This window comes from Aquarana catesbeiana, linkage group LG12, assembly GCF_042186555.1.
Source record: "Aquarana catesbeiana isolate 2022-GZ linkage group LG12, ASM4218655v1, whole genome shotgun sequence".
NCBI lineage: Eukaryota > Metazoa > Chordata > Amphibia > Anura > Ranidae > Aquarana > Aquarana catesbeiana.
Genome location: NC_133335.1, coordinates 75,697,661 through 75,722,876, shown reverse-complemented (window position 1 = coordinate 75,722,876; position 25,216 = coordinate 75,697,661). Strand labels below are relative to the sequence as shown.

Genomic DNA, 25,216 nt, shown 5'->3' with positions numbered 1-25,216 from the left:
ATATGTCATTCAGTAAGTTTGAGATCTGTGAGGAGATCGAGGGGGTGAGTTAAGGAGTGGAGAGATAGATCTGGGTGTCATTGGCATAGAGGTGGTATTGGAAGCCATGGGAGGTTATCAACTGGCCCAGGGAAGAGCTATACAGCGTGATAGGAGGGGCCCAAGGACGGAGCCTTGGGGTACCTCAACAGAAAGAGGAAGGGGAGTGGAGGAGATGGAGTTGTAAGTGACACTGAAAGTGCGCTGAGATAGGTAGGAGGAGAACCAGGATAAAGCAGAATCACGGAGGCCAAGGGAGTGTAATTTGCTGAGGAGGAGCAGGTGGTCAACTGTTGTCAAAGGCAGCAGAGAGGTCTAAAAGTATGGAGTAGTGGCCATTGGTTTTAGAAGTTAGTAGGTCATTGGTGAGTTTTAGTAGGGCAGTTTCAGTAGAATGTTGTGGGTGGAAGCCAGACTGTAGGGGGTCGAGAAGGTTGTTGTCCGTGAGGTAGAGACTCATTCGGTCACGAACAAGGCGTTCGATGAGCTTGGAGGCAAACGGGAGCAAGGAGATGGGTCTTAAGTTATTCAAACTGGTGGGGTCTAGTGAGGGATTTTTGAGTATGGGGGTAACCAGTGCATGTTTGAGCGGGGAAGGAAAGGTGCCGGAGCGGAGGGAGAGGTTGAAGATGTGGGCTAGAGAGTTGAGGATAGAGCGGGAAGGTGGTCGCACTAATTGTGAGGGGACAGGTGGTGAGGGGGGCCATGGAGTGGAGGTTATCAACTTCATCTGTGGTAACTGGGCAAAAGGAGGAGAGTATTGAGTGTGGTGTTGGACCCGATGTGTTGGGTAGGGGAGGAATTTGAATGCTGGATATCTCCTTGCGAATTGTGCCGATTTTGTTCTTGAAGTGGTTGGCAATCTTTTGAGCGGTAAGCAAGTCGGTGGGTGGGGACAGGGAGGGGGGTGAAGTAGGGAATTAAGGGTAGAAGATAGTTGAGGTGTGATGAGAGTTGTGATGAGAGGGTTGTGATGAGAGGGTTGTAATAATGTAGTAATGGGCAGCACAGTGGCGCAGTGGGTAGCACTCTCGCCTAGCAGTAAGAAGGGTCGCTGGTTCGAACCACGACACTACCTGCCTGGAGTTTGCATGTTCTCCCTGTGTCTGCGTGGGTTTCCTCCGGGTACTCCGGTTTCCTCCCACACTCTAAAGACATGCTGGTAGGGTAATTGGATCCTGTCTAAATCAGCCCTAGTATAGGTATGAATGTGAGTTAGGGACCTTAGATTGTAAGCTCCTTGAGGGTATAGGGACTAGGGCTGCTGAAATTAATCGCAGCATCGATGCATCGCAAATCGGGTGTCCCCGATGCGGCATCGATGCATGCGACCCGAAAAATCGATGTCTGGCCCCGCCCCCTCCCGGGAGAGCACTCCGTGCATAAAGCTGTTTTTAGTGTGTGTATAATCCGGTCATGTGATTCTCAGCCGCGCCTCCCTCCTCTCAGTCTCTCCTGGTGTCAGCTCCGCCCACTGACTGGAGCTATCAGGTCAGAAGAGAGGCGGGCGGGGCTGACATCAGGAGAGACGTGAGAGGAGGGAGGCACGGCTGAGAGTCACATGACCGGAATATACACACACTAAAAACAACTTTATGCACCGAGCGCTCTCCCGGGAGAATTCACTGCTGGAGATGCTGACCTGAGAACCTGACCTGACCGGGAACACCGGCCGCACGAATGGAGATGGGGGGGAGATGGTGAGCAGGCAGATCGCCCACCGGCAGAGCAGCATGTAAGTGGGGAGGGGGAGGGGGGGCGCTGTGACACAAGTCCATATCATAGAATTGTCATCTCCTGTGCCATGTCCAAAGTGTCTGATCATCTCCTGTGCCATGTCCAAAGTGTCTGACCATCTCCTGTGCCATGTCCCCATTGTCTGACCATCTCCTGTGCCATGTCCCCAGTGTCTGACCATCTCCTGTGCCATGTCCCCAGTGTCTGACCATCTCCTGTGCCATGTCCCCAGTGTCTGACCATCTCCTGTGCCATGTCCCCAGTCTGTGACCAACTCCTGTGCCATGTCCCCAGTCTGTGACCATCTCCTGTGCCATGTCCCCAGTCTGTGACCATCTCCTGTGCCATGTCCCCAGTCTGTGACCATCTCCTGTGCCATGTCCCCAGTCTGTGACCATCTCCTGTGCCATGTCCCCAGTCTGTGACCATCTCCTGTGCCATGTCCCCAGTCTGTGACCATCTCCTGTGCCATGTCCCCAGTCTGTGACCATCTCCTGTAGCATGTCCGCAGTCTCTGATCATCTCCTGTAGCATGTCCGCAGTCTCTGATCATCTCCTGTAGCATGTCCGCAGTCTCTGACCATCTCCTGTAGCATGTCCGCAGTCTCTGACCATCTCCTGTAGCATGTCCGCAGTCTCTGACCATCTCCTGTAGCATGTCCCCAGTCTGTGACCATCTCCTGTAGCATGTCCCCAGTCTCTGATCATCTCCTGTAGCATGTCCGCAGTCTCTGATCATCTCCTGTAGCATGTCCGCAGTCTCTGATCATCTCCTGTAGCATGTCCGCAGTCTCTGATCATCTCCTGTAGCATGTCCGCAGTCTCTGATCATCTCCTGTAGCATGTCCGCAGTCTCTGACCATCTCCTGTAGCATGTCCGCAGTCTCTGACCATCTCCTGTAGCATGTCCGCAGTCTCTGACCATCTCCTGTAGCATGTCCGCAGTCTCTGACCATCTCCTGTAGCATGTCCGCAGTCTCTGACCATCTCCTGTAGCATGTCCGCAGTCTCTGACCATCTCCTGTAGCATGTCCGCAGTCTCTGACCATCTCCTGTAGCATGTCCGCAGTCTCTGACCATCTCCTGTAGCATGTCCGCAGTCTCTGACCATCTCCTGTAGCATGTCCGCAGTCTCTGATCATCTCCTGTAGCATGTCCGCAGTCTCTGATCATCTCCTGTAGCATGTCCGCAGTCTCTGATTATCTCCTGTAGCTGCCCGCAGTCTCTGATCATCTCCTGTAGCATGTCTGCAGTCTCTGATCATCTCCTGTAGTCATTTGGGGGCAGTCTGGAGCTCCTCTTTAAGTTGTCTGCACTGTTTACACTTTGCTACATGCAAGGAGTGTTGTCTTTTTTTTAAGAACAGATAAAATTTAAAAAATGGAGTTCTTCTGACTACTTAAATTTTTTGGATGAAAACCGCGCGCAGTAATCGTGATGCATCGTTAATCGTGGACCTGATAATCGTAATCGAATCGAATCGTGAGGCCAGTGAAGATGCGCACCCCTAATAGGGACTGATGTGATTGTATAATATATATATATATGTAAAGCGCTGCGTAAATTGACGGCGCTATATAAGTACCTGAAATAAATAAATAAATAAAATAAATAAATAATAGGTTTCTTTAGCAGTGTGGAGATAGGAGTTATATTTGGGAAGGGCAGATTTATAGAGGGTAAAGTCTTGCAGGGATTTAGATTTACGCCACACTCACTCAAGAGCACGGCTGCGTCTCTTTAGACTTCTGGTGTCTGTTCTCCAGAGTTGTGGCAGATGGCTCTTATAGACAATGTATACATTTGCTGGGGGTGGGTGACACCGACTACAAACACACACTTGTGAGATATAATGGAGGAGTGCTATGCAGTGTATATACATATACATGCTGTGTTATTCTATGGGTTAGCTATAAGCTATCTGCGTCACACAAGCGCCGGTACCGGTAAACTCTCCATGTTCTCTCACGGATTCCTTCTCCTCAAGTCGCACTTTCTAGAAGGCCCCGCCCACAACGCTAACACACTTCCAGTCACAGTAGCCCCACCCACTCACCCTCCACAACCTATAGCACACTTCCAGTCATAGTAGCCCTACCCACTCAGCCCCCACAACCTATAGCACACTTCCAGTCACAAAAGCCCCGCCCACTCACCCCCAAAACCTATACCACCCGTCCTGTAACACTAGCCCCGCCTTCCCCACATGTAACGATCTGACGCAATTTCTATTAACGGGATGACGTAGACGCAAGGAAATTTCCAGAACGTATTGACGCAAGACGTAACGTTTTTGCAAGTCACTGTGCAGGGCCTATGCCCCTTCTTCTTCCAGTTCTGTCCGTCCTGGGTGGTGGGGCCGCGGTCGTGGAAAGCCGCCGCCCCGCTCTCGTCCCTCTTAGTGACTATAGACGGGGCGCAGAGAACGGAGAGCGGCTCACGCATCTTATTGGGCTGGGCGGGAGCAAGCCCGTGACGTCACCCGTAGCATGTTGGCGCTGGCTCGTGCTATTTGCCGCCGAGCTGACAGTGGCAGTTGCGTGGTGTGGTGTGTCTCTGGGCGGTGATTGGGCGCTGCTGGTGATGCCGTGTTCTGATTGGTTGCGGCTCTTGCCTCTCAGTCCCTGGCCTGTGTGGGAGATGTTATTCTGGCGTGTGATTGGTGGGCGGTGTGTGGCTGTGTTGCCGGGTGATGCGGAAGTGTTAGTCGGGGCTGCGGGCGGAGCAGGTGTGGATGCACGCGGAGGGAGATCGGTGAGCGGGACTGATCGGTATGCCGGGGTGTCTCCTCTGCTCGGTCTGGTCACAGTGCTGGGGGATCGGGGGGCGGATGTACTGATTACGGGTGTGTTCTGCCCTATGGAGCTCATGGTCACCCCAATAATACACATATGAGGGGAGTGGTGGCAGGGGACACGCCTTAATGTCTATGTGACCCCCAACACAACACGTCCTCACCCAGCACAGGAGGGGATTGCTGACTATATAATTATGTAGGGTGAGGAATCCGCCTGAGCAGATGGCTGGGAGTCAGTCTGATCTAACATGGGGGGAGGAGAGGGAAGGGACTTTCCAGACCAGCAGAGCAGTGATCCGGGTCAAGTAGGCGAAGGCAGGGAGGGGTCAAAGGTCTCCGCTTTGGTTACCAGAGCCTGATACAGGAGAGTGCAGACCGGGGATCACCAGCACAGCCTCCATATAACATCGTGATGATCGGATAGAGGGACACTGGTGAGGTCTGCTTGTGTTATCGTTCTGTGATTGATACAATCAAGTAAGGGCTGTCACTGGTTAGGACCGGCTCTATCCAACTTTATACTACACAGGGAACTTTACAGTGATTTTCAGAAAACTCCAGCTAAGATTAATGTACTAGCGGTCACTGATTACATTGGGGATCAGTGGGACAGATGCCCCCTTGACATTGGGGATCAGTGGGACAGATGCCCCCTTGACATTGGGGATCAGTGGGACAGATGCCCCCTTGACATTGGGGATCAGTGGGACAGATGCCCCCTTGACATTGGGGATCAGTGGGACAGATGCCCCCTTGACATTGGGCATCAGTGGGACAGATGCCCCCTTTACGCTGGGCATCAGTGGGACAGATGCCCCCTTTACGCTGGGCATCAGTGGGGCAGAATTCCCTAGTTCACATTGAGGATCAGTAGGAAGAATGCCTTCTTAGATTGGGGATCAATGGAAAGAATGCCCCCATCGGATGTCAGTAAGAAAGAATGCCCCTTTACATTTTCCATCAGTGAGAAGAATGCCCCCTTACAGACAAATAAAAAGATGATGCTGCTCTGCTTCACTAAGTGCCTTTGGACCTGGAACTTACCAGACACTGTCATATGGGAAGTCAATCAGCTCACAGCTCTCACGGAACCCCTAGAAAACTGTGAGGGAGCCCTAGGTAGGGTTTCATGGAATACTGGTTGACAATAGCTGTCTTATGATGTCTTCATAAATGTTCTTTTCTGATGCAATCCCTCTGCAAGTCACAGTTTTCACTTTCACAGTTTCCACTGGTTTAGATCAGACTTACTCAAACTTTTGTGAAATGTTTGGCTAGAGGGCGCTAAGTAAACACTACTTGTGAATAATTGACAGTCTATAGCAATTCATACACTAAGTATTGATTCTAGAAAACACAAATTAAATAATATACATGATAGGAGTGAATAAACAGTGATTTGATAAATAATGAATAAAAGTGACCAAACACAAAAAAGTTCATATGCTGAACAGCTTGTTGATTCAAAAGCTAATCCAGAGGTGTGCTGACAGTCCTTCATCACTTGACAGACAATCCAGAACTTTTTTGTGTTTGGTCACTTTTAATCAACTTATTTGTTTACCTAGTTTATCAAATCACTGTTTTTTCACTCCTATCATGTATATTATTTAATTTGTGTTTTTTAGAATCAATACTTAGTGTATGAATTGCTATAGACTGTCAATTATTCACAAGTAGTGTTTACTTAGCGCCGCCATCCACATATAGATATACATATACAGATTTGGGGAGCAGCTTTTGTAGGTTTTTTTTTTTTTTTTTTTTTTTTTTTTTGGGTTTCACTTATTTGGCGTGAGGTTCACATACTCATTTTCTCAAACTTTTAATTACGGAGGAAGCCTCAAAATAATTTTCAGATCTTGGGGAAACCCCCTGCTAAAATTAATTCATCAGGGATCAGTGGGAAGAATTCCGCTATTACACTGATGGTTAGGAGGCCACTCTTTCAGATAGCCAAGATCATTGGTGCCATGCTGAGTGCTCTGCTACCTTCGGAACCAGAAATGATGTGGGTACCACCAGGAGGTCTGTCAGCAACAACATAAGGATCCCTAGGATTCCTCCACTGAGTCCTGGTTATAATGTCTGGGTTAGGATTTCTTCATGAATATTGTTTTAATATTTGGCCATATTATGTGTAAGAAATGTCCTCTGTTGTGCATGGTTTTCATTTCTAATAAGATTTTATTATTTTGTTTTTTGTAAAGGCAATTTATTGGGACATATTCTAGAGTACACGGAAGTGTAAGTGTTGGGGGTCCCTTTTTCCCTGGGGCTCCCAGACATGCTGTCTTTGAAGAAGTATCTGACGGAGGGTCTTATCCAGTTCACCATTCTGCTGAGCCTGATGGGTGTGCGTGTGGACTTGGATTCATATCTGCCCTCTCACCTGCCCCCTTTGCACGAGATCATCCTGGGGCCTACATCCGCCTATACACAGACTCAGTTCCACAGCCTTCGTGGTACCTCTGAAGGCTATGGGGTTCACCCCAAGAGTGTGGACTTGGACCAGTTTTTCACCTCCCGCAGACTGCTAAGCCGTATGCGTGCGTTGGACAGACTGCAAGTGCCCAGCACAGAGCTTGATGCCTGGTTAGTGCACAGGGAAGCTGAGGGCTCTGTGGCTAGTGCTCAGACTGGTTCCAGCCGTTCTACAGACAGTCCTCAAAACCTCCCGACTTCAGAGAGCAGCCTCAGGGACAGCATAGACAATGAACAAGGACATGCATCAGAGGAACTGGGAGCATCTGCTCAGTGTGAAAACACAGAACTTGGAAAAGAGGTAAGAGATACTTTGTCAAAGTACGATCTACTGTTGTATAATTGCACCATTTTTAGAGGTTTACATGCCTGGACTTGTACACTGATTTGTTGGATCAGGATTTAGGGAGGATGATGGTTGTTTTGGAGGAGGAGGGTCAGGGGGTTGTTTTTCTTATGTGACTGCATTGCAGACTGTTCACATGTCAGACAGGATTAGGGTCACCTTACGTTACTCCATAGTCAAGTGTATAGAAATCCAGTTGGACTTGCCGGTAACTCTGTTTCCAGGAATCTTCCAAAACAGCATGTGACAGTGATTGTGTTTCCTCTCTCTTCAGGAGATGCATCACAGATGAGAATCCTGAGCTGAGCCTCCATCTACCAGGTTTCATGCGATGTGTCTCCTCTGGAAATACAATAACAATCACGTGCTGTCTTGTACAGTGTTTGATAACATTTGTTTACTTTGATTGCTACGTTACATCATGATGTTGAGTGTATTCTTGCATAAGCTTATTTGCTTTATGTCAGCCTTTCCCAACCTTTTTACCCCAGAGGAACTATAGATATATATATCTATCTCTATCTCTCTATTTATTTTTAGGTCTCTTGGAACCCCAGCCAAAATTAATCCGGGTCAGTGGGAAGAATGCCCCTCACATTGTGGGTCAGTGGGAAGAGTGCCCCTTTACAGTGGTTGTTAGAATGCCACTCTTGCAGGCAGCAAAATAGATCATTGGTGTCCTGCCACTGGCTGTGCCAAGTGGTGCTGGACCCAGAATTAAGTACCATTAAATGGGAGGTCAAAAAAACACAGCTCAAACCTCTGGAGGAACCCTAGAGTTCCACAGAACCCTGGTTGATTGTGGCCACCTTATGTATTTAGGTTGGACACTATACTGCCAAAGTTAAAATAAAGACACTTAAAACTGATCTAGTCAATCTGTAAATCTCTGGCTGTAATGGGGGAATACTAGTATACTGTTGACAGGCTTTCAGGAATAAGTGGTTCCTCAACAGCTGATGGCTGCTTATTCCTAACCTTTGGCTATAGAAGACAAAAACAAAGCTCCTAGTAAAAAAAACAAAACAGAGTTTTATGTTTTTAGATTGTTCCATGCAGTGAGCATTACACCTGTTCAGGTTAGCCCCTGACCTTGTGTAACTTAACCCCTTCCCGCCGACTGCCTCCTGGCCCTTTAAGAATTCTGGCAGGTGAGCATTCGGGTCATGTGACCGCTGTGATTGGCTGTCACAGCGGTCACATGATAGGAAAGTTCCCAATCACAAGTATGCATCTTGAGCTGCTTGCTACCAAGCTGGGGGAGCTCTCTACGCACAGTGTGGTGTAAAACACATATATGCGGCTGCTTGGCATCAAGGCCCACCCGCTGAGAGGCTGCATATGTGCGTGCGGCCGCGCCAAGGGGCTAAAGCAGAACTCCACCTAAAAAAGGAGGTTCTGCTTGTTTTCACCCCCCCCCCCCCCCCCCCCACTGTCTCATCTGGCTCTTTTTAGGGGGAGAGGAGGAAGTGGGTACCTGGTTTTGACAGGTATACGCTCCCATTTCGGATCGCTGCGCGATCTGCGGAAGTTCGCCTCCTCCTTACCCCCTGCAGACCTTCTTGGGACCTGTGACTGTGGGACCATTCACAAAGCACGGCGTAGCTTGAACAATAGGTTTCCCTTACCTAAGGTGCCGGCGTCTGCACTTGAAGCCAATTGAAGAATTGTCTCGGGTGCGGACATCGCTGGATCCCTTGTCAGGTAAGTATCCTATTAAAAGTCAGCAGCTACAGTATTTGTTGCTGCTGACCCTAAATTTTTAGGGGTCTAAAGTCCTTGTAAAAGTCATACTATCGCTATATTCTGTTTGTACCTAAAACAGAACTAAGAAAAACAGTTGTATAAATCCAGTAAAAAATAAATCCAGCTAAAATCATTTAATCCAATGCCCCTGTTGTGTATTTTGTATGGTATCTTAACTGTTCTATAGAAAATGAAGTTAGTTTATATAAATTGTCATCAATTGTCCATTTGACCTCATAATATCAGAGGCGTATTGCATGTTTATCGCATGTATTTTTAGCATTGTGCTGATTAGTTTTTTTTTCTCTTTGGAAGCATGCAAATAGTATTTGTGTACTTGATTTGAATAGACAGACAGATCATAACTTGGCTGTTGGAGATAATGATGAAGGAACAGACAGCTGTTATTTGTGTCAAGTTGGCAGTATGCCTCTTGCACAATATAGAGCCTCTTAGGCAGCAGGGACACTCATATAACCTGTTTGTGTTGGCCGCACAGATACACATATAGGGAGGGGGAGTCATATGATGTGATGTGCACATTGGCAACATAATATACTATTTATTCCTCTGTGTTTTGGTGTGTCAAATGTTTTATTTGCTATAGATACTGGTTCTTTTTTACGTGCCATATGAGTGACCCTATCCATGCTTGTGTATTGTATTACTGTGCAGTGCTTCATGCTACTCTGGTGCACAGCCTCATGCAACTGACACAAAAACATGTCAAGATGACATCTTGAAGGACTTTTAACATGACACTGACCTTGAGAGTTTGTGGAGGGTTTTCTGCCTAGGCAGACACAATGCAGTGATTTGCTGTAAGGCTCTGGCCTGCTCCAGAGTACAGACGGTGAATCAGAAGTACATGAAAGCTTTCTTTTCTTTCAACTTTAATATGTATCCCATTGGGATGATATCCATTTTCCATTGTACTTTTTAGTGCAGGCCATCTGTGCTGGTATCTCATTTTAGTGATGTTTTGTTATGCACGAACACACACCCAGCATTGAAACCTGCCACGTGGATCAAGTTATTTTTTTATTAAATGCAAGATTAATATAATAGTAAAATATACAGTACTCAGCATTAATGGGTACACCCCTTTTTGAAAAGTAAGATTTTAATCATTATCTCAATGAACACAAGAACAATTTCCAAAATGTTGACAAAATTGAGTTTTATAGAACATTTGATTAGCTCATTACATGAAAGTAAGGTTAATAATATAACAAATTACAAAATCTTCAGTTTTACTTAAATTAGTTGATGCAAAAATGAATACAGCCCACAACAAAAACTACTACATCTGGTATTTTGTATGATCTTCAAGATTTGTAAGGACAGTACCAAGTCTTCTAGGCATGGAATGAACAAGTTGGTGACAGTCCAACATCTGTCTTTTTTTTTTTTTTTTTTTCCATTCTTCAAGAACGACCTCCTTTTAGAGGCTTGATGGAGAGTGATGCTCAACTTGTCTCTTCAGAATTCCCCCATAGGTGTTCGATTGGTTCAGATCAGGAGAAATACTTGGCCACTGAATCCTTTGTCATCCTGTTCTTCAGAAATGCAGCAGTGGCCTTAGATGTGTGTTTTGGATCATTGTCATGTTGGAAAAGTGCACGACAACTAAGGGCACGGATTAATGGTAGCACCTTCTCTTTCAATATAGAGCAGTACATCTGTGAAATCACAATTCCATCGATGAAGTGCAGCCCCACAGAAGGACACTGCCGCCACCATGTATCACTGTAGGCACCATGCATTTTTCTTTGTACTCCTCACCTTTGCGACGCCATACAGTTTTGAAGTCATCAGTTACAAAAACATTTTATTTTGGTCTCATCACTCCAGAGTCCCAGTAGTCTTTTTTAGCATGGGCCCTGGCAAATTCTAGGCAGGTTTTTTGTTCATGGGCTTTAGGAGAGGCTTCCTTCATGGACAACACCCATGCATGCCATTCCTCTGCAGTGTACGCCGTATTGTGTCACGGGGAAACAATCACCCCAGTTTGGCTTTTTACTTTTTTAGGTGCACTGCAGTGAACTTGCATGATGATTTTCTTCAACCCTTCTCATCAGAAGATGCTCCTGTGAAGGTGTTAACTTTCATGGATGACCTGGACATCTCTGTGAGATTGTTGCAGTTCCATCTTTGTTACATTTTTGTATCACTTTTGCTACAGTATTCTGACTGATAAGTAAAGCTTTGCTGATCTTCTTGTAGCCTTCACCTTTCTTGTGTAAAGAAATTATTTTCTTTCTCAGGCCTTGACATTTCTCTTCCATGTGGTGCCATTGCTGACACCATAAATTGGGAAGGGGTTTTCTTTGTTAAGTAACATCGCTTTATAATCAACTGTCTGCTGGACACCTGTTTAATGAATAATTAGTCGCCTGTAGTTGAATTCTTGTTAATTAGGATTTTGTTGTCTAAAATGTAACTTTGCTCCTAAGACTTTCATTGGGGTGTATTCATTTTTGCAACATTGTCTTGAATGAATTTGTTAGAAAAAATACTTTCTAGACTGGGTTCACTGCCGCGACCTGAAAGTCACGCAACTTAGTGTTGCTTTGCCAGGTGACTTCGGCGCAACTTTGAAGCAATGTCAGGGAATACCAGTGTAATCTTCCTGTAATGTCTGGTCCAAATCACATCAATTAACATGAGGATCCGACTTGGAGGCAACTTCCATTAACCGCTTTCCGACCAGCCGCTGCCATTTTATACTGCGGCAGGTTGACCTAGCTGTGCGAATCTCTGTAGGTATACGTCGGCCGCTTTAAGAGCGATATGGGGCATGCGCCACCGGAGTCTATGCGTGTGCCCAGTGGCCACAATGTCCACCGGCCACCCCCGATTGCTCCACAGAGAGCAAGAAGTGGGAACTGTCAATGTAAACAAACAGATCCCAGTTATGACAGGGGAGTAGAGAGAGATCTGCTGTTCCTAGTGATCAGGAACAGCGATCTCTCTCTTCTCCTCTAGTCAGTACACTGCCCCCATAGTTAGAAACACCTCCCTAAGGAACATTTAACCCCTTGATCACAAGTGTTAACCCCTTCTCTGCCAGTGTCATTTTATACAGTAATCGGTGGCTATTTTTAGCACTGATCGCTGTATAAATGTCACTGGTCCCAAAAAAAGTGTTCGATCTGTCCGTCGCAATGTCGCAGTCCCACTAAAAATCACAGATTGCCACCATTACTAGTAAAAAAGTAATAAATAATAAAAATGCCATAAATCTATCCCTTATTTTGTAAACGCTGTAACTTGTGTGCAAACCAATCAATATACGCTTATTGCGTTTTTTTCATTACCAAAAATATGTATAAGAATACATATTGGCCCAAACTGATGAAGAATTATTTTTTTAATTATTTATTTTTGTGGGATATTTTTATTATAGTAAATATATTTTTTTTTTTTTTTGTTTGTTTATAGCGCAAAAAAAAAAAACTGCAGAGGTGATCAAATAGCCCCCAAAAGAAAGCTCTATTTGTGGGGAAAAAAGGACATAAATGTTTGGGTACAATGTCGCTCGACCACACAGTTGTCAGTTAAAGCGACGCAGTGCCATAGCGCAAAAAATGGGCTGGTCATTAAGGGAGAAAATCTTCCGGTCCGTAAGTCTATGGGCAGAAGTCGCCTTGAAGTAGTACAGCAGGGGTAGGCAACCTCGGCCCTCCAGCTGTGGTGAATCTACAAATCCCATCACATCTCTGCCTCTAAGAGTCATGCCTGTGATTGTTAGGCTACTTTCACACGGAGGCGCTTTACAGGCGCTACAGCGCTAAAAAATAGCGCCTGTAAAGAGCCTCTCCTGTCTCTCCAGTGTAAAAGCCCTCAGGCTTTCACACTGGAGCGGTGCGCTTGCAGGACGGTAAGAAAAAGTCCTGCAAGCAGCATCTTTGCAGCGCTGTAAAGCACCCCTGCCCATTGAAATCAATGGGCCAGCGCCGCCAAACCGCCACTTTGCGGGCGGTTTTAACCCTTTTTTGCCCGCTAGCTGAATAGCGCCGCTAAAACGATGGTAAAGAGGCGCTAAAAATATCGCTGCTTTCCCACTGATGCCCGACCCAGTGTGAAAATGGCCTTAGGAGAAAAACTACCGCCGACGCTCGTTACATTACATTACGCCCCAGGAACCTTTTCTAAAGTCTGAGTGCTAATTAAGGCAGCTGTCATCGACAGGGATTTCACATATCGCGCAACTTAGGGTCTTAAAAGTTGGATCCCAAGTCGTGGCAGTGTGAACTGAGCCCTAGAGTGTGCAAATTAACAAATCTTGCTTGCAATCAAAGGCCCGCACTTGGAGTATTTTGTAGTAAAGTGTCCCATAGAAAATGTTGATTCTGAAAGGAAAGAAAAGGTTTTCTGACAAATCTGTTGGTGTACTCCATTTATGCTGAGCACTGTATATCAGTTTTATAAAAAAAAAAAAGTGTATGTGTGTGTGTGTGTGTGTGTGTATGTATATATGTATGTATATATGTGTGTATATATATATATATATATATATATATATATATATATATATATATATATATATATATATATATATATATATATGACTCTTCTTTTGCTGGTGTATTTTTGATATCTGCTTCAATACTGTGTGTCCTTTTTTTTTTTTTTTTTTTTTTTTTTTTTCTGTTAATACTTTTTTGTTTTTGTTTACTGAATTCTTGGAAGACAAAGAATATAACGCCTGAACTTATGGTACATTTTTGGTGGCTAAAGTTATGTTTATGTTTGGTTTTTTCACCTTCCAGGAAGTTGATCCGATAGATATTTTATGGCTTCAGGATATTGACCTTGGAGCTGGGCGAGAAGACTTTGAGAGTCGCCAGCATCACAAAGACAATGAGGATGCTTGGGAATCCTTGGGTGATAGCTCAGGAAGTGAAGACGTGGAACACAGGTTACAGGTGGATGGGGAGACTGGAGAAAATGTACCACAGGAGGTGAGTAACATATTGGCAATGAGCAGACAGGACCATTTCCTTTTTTGGAGTGCTGATTGGTGTTGTCTTTTCAGGGCCAGACAGAAATGTCATTGGCAGAATGCCTGAGTCTCCTGGATGACACGTTCCAGTTTGATTCTTCAGAGGTAACTGGTGCTCTTTGACATTCGTACTGCTGCTGTTTTTATGTGACCTATTTAAGCCTTGCTCATGAGATTTGAGTTGTATAACCGTATGTACAGCAAGCTGTCACTTTAAAGGATATCTGTAGCCAAAATCTTTTTTTTTTTTTTTTTTTTCCCTCCAGATTAGGATGGAATGAGCAAAGTTTAGAACCCCCTGTTATCCGGGTTGCCGTTAAAGGCATTTGCTGCTGGTGCGTGGCAGCCCTGGGCACCGCGACATACCCATATGTTGCAGTTCACTTCCTGGTTTAGAGGCACTCATGTGCATGCCCCCTGCTGACCTGTGCTGTGATTGGACACAGCACAAATTTGTCAGCTGGGTACAGCCAATCATTTTGCTTGTATACCTGCTTATCAGCTGTGGCCAATCACAGCACAGAGATCTGTGGGTTGGTAAACACAACACACAGATCTAGCTGTGTTTCTACCTGCTTTTAGTTACCGTTCAGAACTGAAAGCAAGGAAAGAGCAAGCCAGATGATCTGTTAGGTAAAAGCAGCACACATACACTTTTTAGGCATACCGTTAACCCCTTGATTGCCCTCCTGTCACCCATATTGATATCCCTGTATTAGTGTCACTATCGACATCAGTGTTTCTCACAGCCAGCGTCTGTGCCAGATTGCCTGCAACACTATTGGTCACACTATAAGTCGCTGATCACTACCATTACTAGTATATTGTCTGTACGGATCAGTACCTTGGTCATGATCAGAGCTATATTAGTATATCCAACAGTATAGTGTCCCCAAATACGCAGTTTGGCTTTTACCAATGACATATAGCAGAATACATTTTGGCTTAATTTTATGAAGAAATGTGGTTTTATTTGATATGTTTTATAACAGAAAGTAGAAAAGAGGTGTGTTTTTTGAGAAAAAAAAAAGTTTAATTTACATAATAAAAAAACCTGGTGGTGATCCAATACCGAATGAAAGCTCTATTTGTGTGAAAAAAAGATATAAATGTCATTTGTGTACAGTGTTGCATGACCGAGAATTTGCCAGTTAAAGTAGTGCAGTGCTGTATATCAAACAATGCCCTGGTCGTGAAGGAGGTAAAACCTTCCCGAGGTTTTTTTTTTTTTTTTTTTTTTCCCTTTCTAAATTCCAGCTCCCCTATGTACCAATACAGCATTCATGTACTTCTTTTGTAAAAATAAAAACTTTCCATTTATTCTACACTCGCTTACCTCCCTCACTTCATGGAGGTTTAAAAACCCTGCTCCATTACTTCTGCCTTACTTCCTGGACAGACTTTTCGTCATGACACAGGAAGGAGTTGACCAGCTGTGAGGGTGGATGATGCAGTGTATGTGCTGAGGTCAGCTGGTCAACTCCTTCCTGTGTCATGACCTAAGTTCTGACCAGGAAGTAAGGCAGAAGTAATGGAGAAGTGTTTTAAAACATCCATGAAGACAGTAAGGTAAGCGTGGGTAGAATAAATGGAAAGATGTTTTATTTTTTTGCAAAAGAAGTACATTAATGTTATATTGGTACATAGGGGAGCTGGAATTTAGAAAAAAACAAAGGGGAACTTGGCTTTTAAGAAAGGTATCCAAAGCTTGCTAAAAGAGCTCCAAATGCTTAGTGAAAGCTTGCTGTACACACTGCTCTTAGATATACTGTAGTCCATGTATACAATACCTAGAGCGTAGTCTGATTTTTCTTCTTTTTGTAGTTTCCAGCTCCTGCCCCAACAAATATCTTGGATACAGAGCCAGACCAGACAGGTTTAGAACAAGCAGATGGTCTGCTGTCTCCGTTTCTACCAAATATTGAAACCCCTCTGGACTTAGAAGAGCAGTGGCAGGACCTAATGTCACTCATGGATATGCAGGTACTGACCGTTTGTAATTTTGAACTGAATGCTACCCAGTTCTCACTAGTCTAAAACTAGTCATAGCTGAGCTCCAGGCAAATGGCTAAATGCATACTTAAAATATATCCTATCTGTAATATTATTTAGTCAGGTTTGTAATACAGGCAACCATGCAAGATATCATGGTTGGTGCCTTCACTCTTCTGCACAACAGCGAAGCAATACAGCTTGGTTACCCCAACCCCAAGACTTCTGCTTGGCAAATAAAGGTGCACCACAAGAATCATTAGATCATCGGTCTTTCATTTCCTGTTGCTTAGAACCCCCCCCCATTAGATGGACAGCTCTGTGCAAGGTACTGATAGACTACCTGAGGAAGAGGCAATGCTGAAGATTATAGGAAGCAAAGGACAGTGTAAAATACATGTACAGGAAGTCCCCAGGTTACGAACACAATAGGGACTGTAGGTTTGTTCATAAGTCGAAGTTGTTCATAAGTCACAACACTGCATTCGTAAGTGTAACGTCCGCCTGTGCATGGATGTGGGATGTTCCGGGCGCTTGTTATGTTATCTGGGGCTCTTCTGGCTATGCAGTACATGTAGTACTGCAGTATGGGATGTGTGCGGAGATATCCAGGACCAGCGTGGAGCACAATTGGCCGGCATTTGAGGCTGTTCGTAAGTAGGAGTCGTTCGTAACTCGGGGACTGCCTGTAGTATTGTTTTAATAAATACAGTATGTGGCTTAAGTACATTCTGATTTATGTGCCTGGAGATCTGCTTAAAAATGTTTAATTGGAGGGATATCTTTGGAAAACAACATCTGATCATATGATTGAGACTGTTGCTGCGTTTGCTTATCATAAAACCAATGATCTCAGATTTCATCTGTTGGTGAACCTTAGACTGTGGCTTGTTTTTTCTTCAGTAACAAGAGTTCTGTCTGCTCGGATTTCAGACCACCATGCAATGTATAGAGTGGTACAAGGCCGTTTACAAGGGGCTGCAGGAGTCTGGTTACATATTATACTCTAGGAGGCTTCTGAATTATCACTTATAATGTCTACTTTAGTGGATTTTTTTTTTTTTTTTTTACCACCTCATTACTTTGCTATAGCCAAAAGATAGCTAAGGTGCAGCTCTCTAGTTCTGGGAAGGCATCCATGAACTTCCTCCTAGAACCAGTCTCCCCCATGATGAACATCGGCGTGCTCTGTGACCGCTGTGTTCTTAGGACACAGCTGATCACAGATCGCGGTAAAGGGCCAATCACAATGGCCCTTTATCATGTGATCAGCTGTGTCCAATCACTGCTGATCACATGTAAACAGTCTTGCCAGTTAAAGGCAGTCCTTTCCTCACACACTGTCTGTGTGAGGAAAGGAAAGCCGATAACCGGCAAAGCTGTCATCACATTGTTTACACTGATAATCAGGGCACTGATCATTGGTGACCCAATGATCCTTGCCCATTAGTGAAGAAAAATTTACTTATTTCCAAATTTTATAACAAACGAAAATTTGTCGGTCTTTTTTTGTTTAGCAAAAAATAAAAACCCAGTGGTGATTACATACATAGTAGGCAAGGTCGAATAAAGACAATAGTCCATCCAGTTCAACCTGTGTAGGTGTGTGCGTGTGGGAAAAATAATTTCCCATATCCCCTAGGGGTGCGCATCTTCACTGGTCTCACAAAACGATTACGATTATCTGGTCAATGTTTCGATTCCACGATGCATCACGATTACTGACGCGCTCCTACTTCCGCTTGGGCCGCCTAGGGGGCCCTTCCTCCCTGCAATCTTCTGGGACACATCACAGTTCCCAGAAGATTGCTCGGCTGTGCAGGACAGCGCAGTGAGACAGGCGCACCCGGCTGTGAAGCTGCAAGCTGTCACAGCCGAATGCCCACAGTAGTATTGCCAGGGACGTGGACAGGCAGGGGAGAGAATGGAGGGTTTGGGTGGCCACGCCGCTGGATTGTGGGACAGGTGAGTGTCTTTTTATTAAAAGTCAGAAGATACACTTTTTTAGTAGCTGTTGACTTTTAATAAACAAAAAATTTACTAGGCGGCCCCTCCCTGCCAGTGATCTAGGTCCCAGAAGATTGGCTGGCCAATGGCAGATCGCAGTGCGGCTCGTGCAGTCTGCACCCGGCTGTGAAGCCATAAGCTGTCACGGGCAGGTGTAACTGCCCACAGTAGATATGACGGCGCAGAGGAGAGGGAGAGGAGCGAGGCTCCGTGCGGCCGCATCGATGGACCGTGGAACAGGTGAATGTCTGATTATTAAGTCAGCAGCTACACTTTTTGTAGCTGCTGACCTTTATTAAACTAAAAACGGATGGAACGCCACTTTACGTAGTGCACTAATCCGGTGCACTACAAGGTACAGGAATTCACACACACACACACGGCTGCTGGGAGGTCAGGAGGGATTACAATCCACAACTGACAAACAGCCCTGTGAAGCTCCCTGTACTGTCTCTGTGATGGCATTTCTCTGGGCTCCCTCGTTTGCACCTTCCAGCACACTAGGAGTTAACACAGTGGAATGTGCAAACTGGGGGGGGAATAATGTCACAGAGCACATGTAGGAGACAGTGTAAGTAGAATACAAACACATTTGTACTCTACATACAGCTGTTAAAATACCTGTGTGGTAAAAAAAATGCAGTTATAATCCATTAAGTGCCCGCCGCTATATATAATATATATATCTATCTATCGCTGTATGTGTGTTTATATTTAAAAAAAAAAAAAAAAAAGCAGCTTCATACCTTTTTAGTCTGTGTATAAAACTGTATAAGCCGCTCCATGTGGCTCAGTCCGGCCCACCTCTCTCTCCTCTCAGTCTCGTGTCTCTCTGACTCTCCTGACGTAACTGGGAGTTCTCAGCCCCGCCCACCAACTGTAGCTATCAGATCAGAAGAGAGGCGGGCGGGGCTGTCAGGAGACAGAGGAGAGGGGCGGGCCGGACCAAGCAGTAACATGAGCGCTGGGATATACAGTTATATACACAGACTAAAAACGAGGTATGAAGCTACATATATTAAAAAAAAAAAAACACATACAGCGATCACCACTTAATGGATTACAATTGCATTTAATAGCAAAAGCCATTTTGACAAAAACGTGTGGGGCAAGTCAGGATGACGTCACACCCGACATCGATTTTTCGGGGTGCTTGCATCTATGCCGCATCGGGGACCCCCGAATCGCAATGCAGTGATTAAATTCCACACCCCTAATACCCCCCAATATTAAATACCACCGAAAGAAAGCTATCTGTCTCAAAAAATGATAAATATTGAACTTGGCTACTTAACAAAAAAAAATTTTAAAAAGTTAACTTGGGTACAGTGTTGAATGACCGCGCAATTGTTATTCAAAGTGTGACAGCGCTGTAAATTGGCCTGGGCAGGAAGGGGGTGAAAGTGCCCTTTATTGAAGTGTTTAATATCCCACCCTTCTCATTTAAAGTGTAAGTTCATCTTTATATAACATCTATAAGGCGACCATGCACTGGACCCCCTTCCCCCATCCCACCCGGTCCCTCTGTACCAGATTGTTAAGATCCCTTGCTGTCAGACACCGAAAAACTGCTTCACTGGTCCGGGGATTTAAAATCCCGGTGTCTCACTCCTCAAAGTGCTGACAGTATGAGCTAGATGGCTTCTGATTGGTCAGCTCCGTCCATGTGACAGTGCTGACCAATAAGAATCACTGTAATTGATACTGGCTAAGCAGTACGGACATGAGATTAAGACGCAGGGGTTCCAAATCCCTGGATCAGTGAAGTGTCTTTTCGGTGTCTGACAGAGGGGGATCGTAGCAATCAGGTGCAGCGGGAAGGTGTTCAATGTTAAGGTCATCTTACAGATTTTCTGTAAAGGTGAACTTACGCTTTAGGGTCATGAATTCATACAGCATAATTATAATGTGGGGTGTAGACTTATACAAAGCTTTCTTGTCACAGTCAGCTGAGTGTCCAAAATCTCCCCCCACACACTTCCCAATAATAGAGCAGTGCTGTAGATGTGTATCGCTTAACTGTGCTCTCTCCTTATTGAATTTCCTGAACTTGTTTCTTTTCATAGCCCATGGACATCAACAGTTCATCTGAGGACCCCTTATATCTAAGCATGGACCCATCGCTCCAGCAGAACGAAGGCATCAATCAAACAGCTTTTCAGGGTTGTTCTCAAAATATGTCTGTCTACAGTCCCCCTATGGAGCATTTTGCTGTGCCAGAATCCCCACTGCCTCAGCTGTCCTCTCATAACTCTACTGACCTGAATTCCACTTTTGGGTTTACAAATTTTTCTGGAATTTTGTTTCCTTCTCAGCAAAATAGTACAGCTAATGTAACAGCCACTAATGTCCTGCAAGACCCACTTAGTGGAATCCTGGATGAGGCTTTGCTGGATGAAATTAGCCTTATGGAGCTAGCAATGGAGGAAGGATTTAGCCAGATGCAGGCCTCGCAGCTTCAAGAAGAGCTAGATTCAGATTCTGGGCTCTCTCTGGACTCTCACCGTAGCCCAGTGTCACCTAGTGGGTCTGAGACCTCTTCATCTTCCTGCTCATCTTCCTCTTCCTCCTCTTTCTCAGAGGAGGGAGCTGTAGGATACAGTTCAGATTCTGAGATGGTGGAGCCTGAGGAGTCAGAAGAGTCCATTGGTTACCAGCCAGAATACAGCAAGTTCTGTCGAATGAGCTCTGAGGACCCTAGCCAATTTCATCGCTTGCTTTTTCTTGAGCATGTTGGGCACAATCATACCTACAATATGGTTCCTGAAGAGCCAGAGGAGGAGCCTGAACCTTCAATGGGAAGAGGCAGCAGAAGATCTTCAGGGTTTATAGACCGGCAAGCAGGGAGAGATGAACAGAGAGCAAGAGCTATGAAGATTCCCTTTAGTAACGAGAAGATTATTAACCTACCTGTAGAGGAATTTAATGAGCTGCTGACCAAGTACCAACTTACTGAGGCACAGCTTTGCTTAGTGCGAGATATTCGCAGGCGAGGAAAGAACAAAATGGCAGCTCAGAACTGCCGCAAGAGAAAATTGGACACCATTCTCAACCTGGAACAAGAAGTGAAGCGTTTAAGTCGAGAACGCAGCTCTCAGTTGAGAGAAAAGGGTGAAAACTTGAGATCAATCCAGAGAATGAAGCAGGAAGTGGAAAGCCTTTATCAGGAAGTGTTCAGCCAGCTTAGAGATCAAGAAGGTCGGCCATATTCTCCTCAGCGATACGCCTTACACTACACCAGCAATGGCAACATAGTACTCATGCCACGCAATGCAGAGGGCCAACAAAGCCGACGTTCAGAGAGGAAGGATCGGAGGAAGTGATGTATATGTATTTGAACTTGGGAATCTTGCAGGACAGCGGGTGTGGGCTGTGCTTTCATTCAGGCCTCTGTATCAAACCTTTCACATAAGACTGACCCCATTGAGTGATGAGGTAGATGTCGACACATACTGAGGGCCAGGGGCTTTGTCCTGTCTGTATCTGGGCCCCGTCTGTCCAGAAATGAGGAGGAGGCCAGCTGGGCCTGCGGACAGAAGCATGCCCAGGAATCGTACAATTAAGCTGATAAAGGGGAGGTTGAAAACCATTTTCCTTTTTAGTTCTTGATCCTATAATGTCTAAAAGTTTAGGCAACAATGTCAGGATATGAAGAGTCAGTTTGCATGGGGGGGCCCGACCTGTCCTTTTTAAATGGATATCTGGGCACAGTGCTATATAGGATGGTCCCTGTAGTATATGAAGTGATTTGGGATAAGCAACCTAACTGCTGGACTCCTGAGCCTCCTAAAAACAAAGCAAACAAAGGTGTCTTTGAAAATGGTTGTGATATATATTGAATTTATCTTCTTTGTTGTGTTCAGATTTATGGGGCTCAGAGATTCCTGGCAAAGATAACTGTTTGCAACCTTAAAAGATTAGCAAGTCATTTTATTTTTAATTCTGCAATCCAGTTTTTAGCACTTTTAAGAGCTGCTTGAGCCCCCAAATTGCCAGACAGGGCATGACCTGATCACCAAAAGGCCATGTGCCAGTGGTAGCAGCATCCAAGAAATCCTGTGGAAGAGGGCAGGATGGTGTGTCTGTACTAATGAATTCCTATGTTGGTTAGCAGGAATTGTTCCTTGAGGGATTAGCAGTCAGTAACTGAATCCTTTGCTCATTCTATAAAATTCACGTGATCAGTTAGGTTTAGAGTTTGCTGAGTATGATAACTATGCACGTTCCATAATACATCCTACTGGAACTAGAACAACAATGTATGGAAGGCTTTTTTTTTATTTATTTATTTTATTTTTTTTAAACTTAGAATAAACTGATTTTGTGATAGACTCTCTAAACCAAATACTGTGTGTTCAGTTTATGTGTGGCTGAAAAAAAAAAGTTATTGATAGTTAAATATCTGAAGGGAGAACACTTTCAGACAAAATATATTGCAATACAGAGACCAACCACATTAAAGCCTACCGCCTTCCTTTTTTTTTTTTTTAATAGTGAATTAAAAAAAATTATATATATTTATTATAAAGGCAGAGGCCCTAGAAAATGTGTGTGTGGGTGGGGGGTGGGGGTACAGTATTTTTTCAGTGCTTTTTCATATGCAATTTTTTTTTTCCGGAACAAATTCACACTTTTAATGCAAAAAAACCACAATACAAAAGCCCAATTGGTTGTAAAATATAAGATGTTACGCCAAGTAACTAGATATCAAACATGTCACGCTTTAAAATTGTGCACAGTCGTGTAACGTTGACAAACAAGGTAACTTTTACTATCCATAGCCCACGCTTTAAAAGCTTTTACAGGTTACCTTTTTCAATTTACAGAGGAGTGTGAAAAACAAAGTGTAGCGCTAAACATAAAACAGTGACCAACTAAAAATATTGGTGTGTGTATATATAACATATATACACATGTGATACAGACATCAAGATATGATTCCAAACATTCACATATACAAAGAGCAACTCTGAAAAAATGAAATTCAAAAATGCATCAAATGAATTTCTTAAAGAGTGTGTCCTTCAAATAAGTGAACTGATGAATCCTCTGTCAAGGGTAATAGTGTTATAACAGTGAATGTGGCTGTGAAACTGGAAGATCCTCTGTTATGAAGATATGAGTGGGTACTTTTACCAGACAAGTTGGACTTGCTTGCCAGTGGCAGTGAGTCAGTCGGGCTCTTATAGGCCGAACGCCTCGGAATCTGAAGGTAGACCGACTTTGGTGCAGCAAACGCCTGGAAGATGGTCACTCCAAACGGGGCAGGTCCACTTGTTGGTAATATGGATTCAGCATAACACCCAGGCCTCGGCTATTTCTCCAGGCACGAATGTGACTATCATCCAATGGAAAGGTCCTCTGAAGACCGGTGGTAAGTAAAGGAATGAGTTTGGTCAAACCGGAATGAGAAAAAAATGGGAAGGCTCCATATGGTGCAGGTCAAAATGAGGAGATTTATTTTTTAAAGTACAAAACATCAATGATGGATGTGTATAAAAAAAATTTAATTTTCTTTGTGAGCACAAGGTAAAAGGTTAAAAAGCAATGTGGGAAGCAAGTAATGCAAGACGCGTTTTGTCCCAACGAACTTCCAACTGGGGCATAATCTTGCTCCCCCACATTGCTCATATTTATAACAATGGAGAATATAACATTAAGGAATGTAACTCCACCTTTAAAATTGAACCCGGCAGTGGTAAGCCGGACCTCTGTTAATTACAATGGGATACGGTTCCACACACAGGGGGACGGGATACATGGTTGCGCCCATTACTCTTGAAACCGGAAGTGATTTGTGCTACATTCGTGCCAAATTTAACAGTTCTCGGGCTGTGCTAGTATCATGTGGTACATCATAAACACCCAATCAGACTTCAAAGTGGGGGGTTGAGAAGACGGAAGCATCGTGAATAATGCGCGACAACTAGGTTGTTATGAAGGTGCATCCCCCATACTGCTCCCCCATACAGTCTGTACGGGTCACATGACTATGCACACGTCTCACCATAGGTTGAGACCGGTCATGTGACCAAACGCGTGACTCGCCACTAATCACGTGATACAACCTGTGACTCGCCGATAGGTCAACTGCACCTCAATAGTCATAGCGCCACACAATGTCGTGCGCTCCGGAGACAAAACATGGCCAATTCAAGCCTCGTTTCAAATGTGTGGCGGATGTGAGTGAATCTAGATGGGTCATGCCCATGACTCCACTAGAGAGCACATAGCAATTCAATAGTATGTCACATGATTTCACCCTAGCCAAACAAATATCGCAATGGCATAATGGCATCAACCAATAGGATGCGCTCCAGATTGCCACCTAGAGGCCCATTCAGGTCTCACTGTGTATGGGAAGATCGACCACGCAAATGAAAAGTAGTGATGCCCTGTATGGGGTCACTGACTCAACCAAAAACAAACGCAATTAAAATAAAGTCCAAATGGACGCACCAGTACACAATAATATGAGGTGCTAGATCGATACAGGGAGAGATTGCTCCCAACAATAGATCCACCTAAGACAATAACCTATTTCCCACAATGTAAGGGATATTACTCCTGTCGGAAGTGTAGCATATGTCTCCACAATGTGTGTGGGAAACGAAAAACTGACACTTTTTCATCGACTTCTACTTTACGGAGTTATAAGATGAAAAATTTCACAACCTGTGCCACCAGATATACAGTGGGGACGGAAAGTATTAAGACCCCCTTAAATGTTTCACTCTTTTGTTATATTGCAGCCATTTGCTAAAATCCTGTAGCCTCCCTGGCGGTATTCCCGAGTGTGGCTCGGGGTTAAAATTCAGGACCATTAGCGGTAACCCCAAGCCACACTCGGGATTGCATCGCAGGATCCTGGTGCCTCCTTACTTACCTTGTCCCCGGGATCCTGCGATGTCCCCCGCAGTGTCCGCGGGCTGTGTCCTGTTCCGAAGCCTCTCTGTGCCAGGCTCCGTTCCCTGCGAGCGTCGCGACGCACGGGGGCGGAGCCTGGTGGCAAATTCAAAAAAATGTAAAAAGCATAACACATACAGTACTGTAATCTTA

At 44.7% G+C, this 25,216-nt stretch overlaps 2 protein-coding genes across 5 annotated transcripts in view; one reads left to right on the top strand and one right to left on the bottom strand.

The window, feature by feature from the left end:
- COPZ2 (COPI coat complex subunit zeta 2) overlaps positions 1–3,845 on the bottom strand; it is a 134,000-nt gene extending 130,155 nt beyond the window's left edge. The window contains exon 1 of one of the 2 annotated variants that reach the window (XM_073608071.1): positions 3,722–3,845. In XM_073608071.1, the coding sequence (XP_073464172.1) occupies positions 3,722–3,736 (15 nt within the window). In that variant the 5' untranslated portion in view covers positions 3,737–3,845. The remainder of the gene's footprint in view (positions 1–3,721) is intronic. The other variant, XM_073608072.1, reaches the window with a different exon arrangement.
- A 229-nt stretch (positions 3,846–4,074) lies between these two features.
- NFE2L1 (NFE2 like bZIP transcription factor 1) lies at positions 4,075–21,746 on the top strand. 3 transcript variants are annotated; one of them, XM_073608063.1, is made up of 6 exons: positions 4,075–4,531; positions 6,785–7,359; positions 13,926–14,117; positions 14,192–14,263; positions 15,983–16,141; positions 20,224–21,746. In XM_073608063.1, exons 2-6 carry the CDS (start codon positions 6,862–6,864, stop codon positions 21,478–21,480), a joined length of 2,178 nt encoding a protein of 725 aa, XP_073464164.1. In that variant the 5' UTR covers positions 4,075–4,531; positions 6,785–6,861; the 3' UTR covers positions 21,481–21,746. The 3 variants fall into 3 exon arrangements, with proteins under 3 accessions (XP_073464164.1, XP_073464163.1, XP_073464165.1); XM_073608062.1 differs by having other exon boundaries at positions 4,249–4,548; XM_073608064.1 differs by lacking the exon at positions 4,075–4,531 and adding an exon at positions 4,631–5,008.
- The last annotated feature ends 3,470 nt before the right edge of the window (positions 21,747–25,216 follow it).

Bases quoted from the DNA above. Each gene is read 5' to 3' on its own strand.
- NFE2L1 (XM_073608063.1), top strand. From the start codon at position 6,862: ATGCTGTCTTTGAAGAAGTATCTGACGGAGGGTCTTATCCAGTTCACC. The intron at 7,360-13,925 runs GTAAGAGATACT...TTCACCTTCCAG, and splicing joins ACACAGAACTTGGAAAAGAG to GAAGTTGATCCGATAGATAT. The intron at 14,264-15,982 runs GTAACTGGTGCT...TTCTTTTTGTAG, and splicing joins TCCAGTTTGATTCTTCAGAG to TTTCCAGCTCCTGCCCCAAC.